The following is a 6,000-nucleotide window of genomic DNA, read 5'->3' as shown; positions in this document are numbered from 1 at the left end:
CATTCAAGAGTCTTTCATGGTTTGCCTCTCTCCCTTTCCCCCACCATTTCTCCCCTTCTTCTCCCCCATGGTCCTCCGTTAAGTTCCTCCTAATCCTCCTATACGTGCAAGCATATGATATTTGTCCTTCTCTGCCTGACTTGTTTCACTCAGCATAACACCCTCAAGGTCCATCCATGTTGCTACACATGGCCAAATTTCATTGTTTCTCATTGCCATGTAGTATTCCATGGTATAGATAAACCACATCTTCTTGATCTATTCATCCGTTGATGGACACATAGGCTCTTCCCATGTTTTAGCTATTGTTGAGAGTGCTGCTATGAACATTGGGGTACATGTGCCCCTATGCATCAGCATTTCTGTATCCCTTGGGTAAATTCCTAGCAGTGCTATTGCTGGGTCATAGGGGAGTTCTATTGTTAGTTTCCTGAGGAACCTCCACACTGTTTTCCAAAGGGGCTGCACCAGTTTACATTCCCACCTACAGTGTAGGAGGGTGCCCGTTTCTCCACATCCTCGCCAGCATCTAGAGTTCTCTGATTGAGCAGGATCTTAAAGGGGGCTTAGAGAGTTTTCTAAGCAGGGAAGGGAAAGGGGGGGCTTTTCTAGTGAAGGGAAAAGTGTATTCCAAGATGTTACAGGTAGGTGTGGAGATGCCCAAACACTCTCACAAGAGGTATGATCTTGCCTTCACGGTTGTGATGACCTGTTTTCTGCCTTGTACACTAAACTCTGTAGCTGGGACTTGGGAGGTGTCAAGAGAGGGGGCAGAATGAGTGTTTTTCAGAGTTGAGAAACAGGATTAAGCCAGATGACCTTTGAACTTTGAAACCTTCAACTGATCTTTCAGGGGGCTCAGCGCACAAATAGGACTATCCGCAGCAGATACTAATCATCAGAATTGGAAATGGCCTCTGTCGGTAACTGGCTGGGGTGGGACACCTGAAGACTGGGAGCCTTTCCCAGGATCTAGGGACCAAGGCCTTGTTTCCCTGCTGCTGGGAGCGCCCCCTGCTGGTTCGTTGCCCCTCCTCCTCCATCGGCCTCATTAAATCCACCTTGACAGCCCTGAAGTTGAACTCCACCTTGAGAGGCTCTTTAAAGTCATTAAATTCGATTCCTTTGATTTTCAGTTGGCACTACTGAGACTCATATTAGAGGAAATGACTTGCCCCAGAGTCACAAGGTGGCCTCAGACAAGAGCCCAGGGCTGCTGGGTCCTTGGCCAGTGAGTGCCTTGGTGGCTTCAGTAACAAACACGGCTGCCACCGTCACCTACACTCGTCACCCAAACCAGTCTCCCCAGGAGGCCTCTCTGAGCTGCTTCTTCACGTGGGGAAACCTGAGGCCACAGGCCAGGGCAGGACTTCCAGTCACTCCAGTCCAGGGGAAGCCACACAAAGCTAATGGCCCTTCAGCAGTGAGCTCCTTCAGGGCCCTGGGCAGGAGGATGGGAACACTACAGTCCACCTCTCTGGCTCCTTCACTCATTTGCCCACTGGGTGATCCTGGCAGTCACTTCACCCCCAAGCCTTAGTTTCTTCATCTGTAAAATGGGCTGCAGCCACATAGACCGATACTGAGGATTTTTTTTTTTAAAGAACATATGCTGCACAGTCGCTGAGGTCAGCTGATGCGTTCATGTTCACTCTCTTCCTATTTTCAAAGCATTCTTTTCAACCAAGGCTGAAAGCCAGAAGATAGCTTAGGAATCTGGTGGGGAGGGGCAGATCTGTCATTACTAGCTGTGTGGGCCCCGGGCCCATCACTTCACTTCTCTGAATCTCCATTTTTTCATCTAGAAAACACAGGTAATGAAAGCGTGCTCCTCCTAGGGCTGTTTGAAGAACTCAGGTCTGTCTCACCTCTCTGGAAAGAAGGGGAGGGAGATGAAGAACAAGAGGGAAGAGCTTCACAAATGAGAGTCCCAGTCAATGTCCCCGTCCCACGTCGCGCTCCATTTTCACTGTCCCCTCACCAGACAGAATTTCTCTCCGTCTCTTGTATGTGCCCTGCTTTCTCTTAACTCCAGGCCTGTTCCCAGCCCTCCTTCTTCCTGGCACACCCCACCTGCCCCTCTCACATTCCGTAGCTACTGACCCCAGCTCCTGCTTCACATCATAAATATCTTCCTGGGAACCTTTCCTGACATCCCCGCCTCATTAGGGGCCTCGCCGGTTCCCCCCACCCCCCCAAGCACCCTGCGCTTCTCCACCACACTGGCCGCCTGGGGCACCATTGCCTTTGCTGACCTGCAGTCCCCCATTACGCCTCAAGCCAGAGTCCACACCACAGCCTGCACAGAGGAGCTGTTGAGTAAACACTTGTTGAACAAGCAAATGTTCTAGTCCCTGAATCTGACTCACGAAAGATGGAAAACTTTGTGTTGCCTGAGCCCGTCCGCAGGCTAGACCTCTCCAGCATCTCTCCACCTCCCCCCCTCCCTTCCCCTCCCCTTTCCTTCTCCCACATCCACACCCCAGTCTCCCACCAACAGAGCAGGCTGGAGAAGCCATCATTTATCTGGGCACATCCCAAGCAGAGAACACTCAGACCCTGTGTTTGGGATCCAGAACACTCCAAGTTTGCAGTCTGCTCAGACGTGGGGACAGATGGCCGGACAGTGGACAGCTGGGCAGGGAGGGTAGCAGCTTGTCAGGATGGAAATAGCAGCGAACTAAGCATCGGGAACCCAGGGCTCAGAACCTGTGTGTTCCTCAAGTTCGCTACACACATCAGTCCGAGTTCTTTGGTAACCAGCAACAGAAACTGACTCTGAGCCACTTAGGCAGGAAGGTCTAACACAGAATAACGGGGAACAGACCTCTGGTCTTGGGCCCTCCCTGTGGCAGCAGCTAAGCAGGGTACCCACAGAAGAGAGTGGTAACTCCCGAAAGGACTGGATTTGTTAGCTCTCTGAAGACAGCTGTCCACACTGTGCGACGTGAGACAAGGCACTTAACTTCTGCCTCGGTCCCCCATCTGGGTGTCCTAAAGCTGGCTTCTCTCCGTTCACACCTCTAGTGTGCCTTTCGCCGAGGCCCCCGATGGCGCCGTTCCCCATCCAGACACCTTGGGAATGAATTATGAGGAAGCCAGGTGAGTGACGCGTGTGGGCTTCCCCGCAGCTCACCCCGCGGAGGAGGACAGGCCCTCTCCATGTGCATGCGTTGGGACGTGTGACTCATTTGCATGAAGCAGTCAGCCCGGTCATTTGTCTTCCATGAAAGCATCATGTCCTTGGCCCGTGCATGCTGAATGCGCTGATGAATGTCTAGATGGCATTATGGGCCTCTTTCTGGTCGTGGTCTGGCCGTCTTCCCCAGGCTGGGAAGATCTCTGTCTTCCCAGAGCCCTCAAAGCCACTAACCCTAAGACACTGCCTCCCACTTGACCTCTAATGTGTACAGCAACAGGATCGGGCCCTGAACACCTGGGATGCAGAGGTGGCTGAGGGGGTGGGGATGCTCTTAAGTGACTGGAAAGCTGGTGTGGGGAGCAGGTGCATAAACAGCTAACTATAGCAGCAGAGCAAAGTAAAAGGCAGAGAGAAGTAGTGAGCCAGGAGTGTGGGGGAGCCCGGAGATGGGAGAGCTTGATTCTCCCCAGGAGATCAGGGAGTGCTCCGTGAAAGAGGTCATGTTGAGCATGAGTAAGATTGGGCAGGAGGGGAAATGGAAACTTCAGGTTGAAGGGAGGGCATAAAGAAAGGCCTAGAAGCAGGAGTATGCAGGGAATAGCGGGGCCTGGTGGTATCAGAGCTCTGGGAGGGTGGTAGGAGCTCTGGGAGGGGTTTCTCAGGGGCCCCGGAGCCCCAGGGTAGAGGGCACGTCTGTCTGGGGTTGGGTCTGGAGGATGCTGGGGTTCTGGAATCAGGCTTTAGCATCCTAGCACCACCTAGGCCCTCGCCTACCCAGGAAGAGGATGCTGCCCTCTCTGCCTCCCTCCCCAGACCTGTAGCTGCTTCTCCTCACTGGTCCTGGGCAATGCTGGCCTTTATTCCAAGAAACCTATCGGCACCCACCATCTGCCCTGCCCCACCCACCTCCAGGTGAGGTGCTCCCGGCCCATCCCAGACAGGCCTCCGTTAGAATGCTGACTCACCCAGCCCGCAGCAGGTGCCTGTCCTGTGTCTCCCCACCAGCCGTGAGTTTCCCCAAGATGAGATGGGGTGCTCCGGGTCCCGTCCCCAGCACCCAGCAGTGGTGGAATCGCCGTGGGCCTCACGCTACCTTCACATAAACACATGACAGTGATGTTCTTCAGGCCGCGAGGGGTCTGACTGCCTTGTCTTATAGCTGAGGCTTCAGGGGCCTGGGGTGGGAGAAGATTCCCCCAAAGCCCTAAGTGTGTTGGAGGCCGAGTTTAAAGGAGAAGTTGGGTTCATAGCAGACCGTTCATAGTGGCCGGAAGCGGGCAAGAACACAGATGTCCGTTGCTTGGTGGATGGGTAAATAAGACGTGGTATATCCACATAGTCGAATGTTATTCAGCCATAAAAAGGAATGAAGTATTGACGTGTGCTCCAACCTGGATGAATCTAGAAAACATTAGGCTAAGTGAAAGAAGCCAGACATAAAAGGCCACGTGTTATACGATTCCATTTACGTAAAATACCCAGAACAGGCTAGTCTATAGGGACAAGAAGCAGATGAATGGCTGCCAGAGGCTGGGGGTGGAGAGATGGGGAGGGGCCCCCTAAGGGGTACAAGGTTTCCTTTTGGGGTGATGAAATTGCTCTGGAACTAGATAGCAGCGGCGGCTGTACAGCACCGTGAATATATTAAGTGCTGTTGAATTGTATACTTTCAGATTGGTTAAAGTAGTGAATTTTATCTTATATGTACTTGACCATAATTTTTAAAAACGAGTAGTTTGGGACTGGATCACACGCCACCGGCCAGGTCTGCTGTCCATTCCTCAAACACATGCTCCTGATCCCCTGTTCTGTTAGAGACCTCCCCCACCCAGGCCAGGGGTGGGGACCCGTGGCACCTCTCGGGTCGAGGGAAGCCCCAGGGTCAAGTGGAAGAAGGCTGCCTCACCGGGAAGGCGGGATTCCTGGCAGAGGGGCCTGCTTCTCACTCGTCATGTGCCCGTCACTTCCCCATCCCACTGACCATCCTGCTCCCAGTTAGTGCCGGTTGTTCCTCACGTCTCAGACCTCTGTCTTGCGCTTGCTGTGTGCACTGTGAGAAAAGTTCTTTCCCTCGTGACCACTCATCCATGTAGAAACATCCTTTTTTTTAAAAAAAAGAGAACTGTTTTATTTATTTGGGGGAGGGAGAACATGAGCGGGGAAGGGGCAGAGAGAGGGGGACAGGATCCGAAGCTGTCAGCACAGAGCCCGACGTGGGGCTCGAACTCACGAACTGTGAGATCACAACCTGAGCCAAAGTCGGACGCTCAACCGACTGAGCCACCCAGGTACCTCTGGAAGCATCCTTTAAGAACCAGCTCCTCCCTTCCCCTTGCAGAAGACTACCCCACACACTGCCCGCCCCCTCACCACAAGCGGAGCTGAGCTCCCCGAGGCATCTAGTGAATATGTCGGCGATTAAAGCAGGTGTGGGCACGGTCAGTCGTGTGTGTGTGTGTGTGTGTGTGTGTGTGTGTGTGTGTTCCAGAGATAACTGGGAGCTCTGCGGGGAGGGGCCTGGCTTCTTTGTCACTGTATTCCTAGGACAGCCCTGATGCCTTGCTCACAGGCCCTGCTCAGCAAACGCTTATTGAATGAGGTGGTGGCTTTGGGAACGTTCTGTCCCTGCCCAGATATTCTCCATCAATGGAGGAGGGACAGGCTGGATGACCTCCGAGTCCTTTTCTCTCTGGGGGTCTCTGGTTCTAAGAGCAGCAGTGGGGGACCAGCCCAGCCAGTGGCCACCCATTGTCACAGGGGGCCGATTTTCTGTTCCTTTCGCCCAGCTCATAGAAGTGGAAAAGGAGAGAGAAGGAGCCTACAGTAATCTACTGCAAGCAGCTATTTCTGCTCTGGGC

At 53.3% G+C, this 6,000-nt stretch overlaps 1 protein-coding gene across 4 annotated transcripts in view; it reads left to right on the top strand.

Moving 5' to 3' along the window:
- PTPN5 (protein tyrosine phosphatase non-receptor type 5) overlaps window positions 1-6,000 on the top strand; it is a 57,420-nt gene that overhangs the window by 16,134 nt on the left and 35,286 nt on the right. For 3 of the 4 annotated variants that reach the window (XM_039236798.1, XM_039236800.1, XM_039236799.1), the window contains exon 2: window positions 3,028-3,102. The exons of the other annotated variant lie outside the window; for it this stretch is intronic. In XM_039236798.1, coding sequence (XP_039092729.1) covers window positions 3,028-3,102 — 75 coding nt within the window. The remainder of the gene's footprint in view (window positions 1-3,027; window positions 3,103-6,000) is intronic. 4 annotated transcript variants of the gene reach the window in all.

The sequence above is a fragment of the Hyaena hyaena genome, unplaced genomic scaffold (assembly GCF_003009895.1).
Source record: "Hyaena hyaena isolate Hyena2069 unplaced genomic scaffold, ASM300989v1 scaffold_116, whole genome shotgun sequence".
NCBI lineage: Eukaryota > Metazoa > Chordata > Mammalia > Carnivora > Hyaenidae > Hyaena > Hyaena hyaena.
The sequence above is the reverse complement of the archived record's forward strand: the minus strand, read 5'-3'. Positions and strand labels throughout refer to the sequence as shown.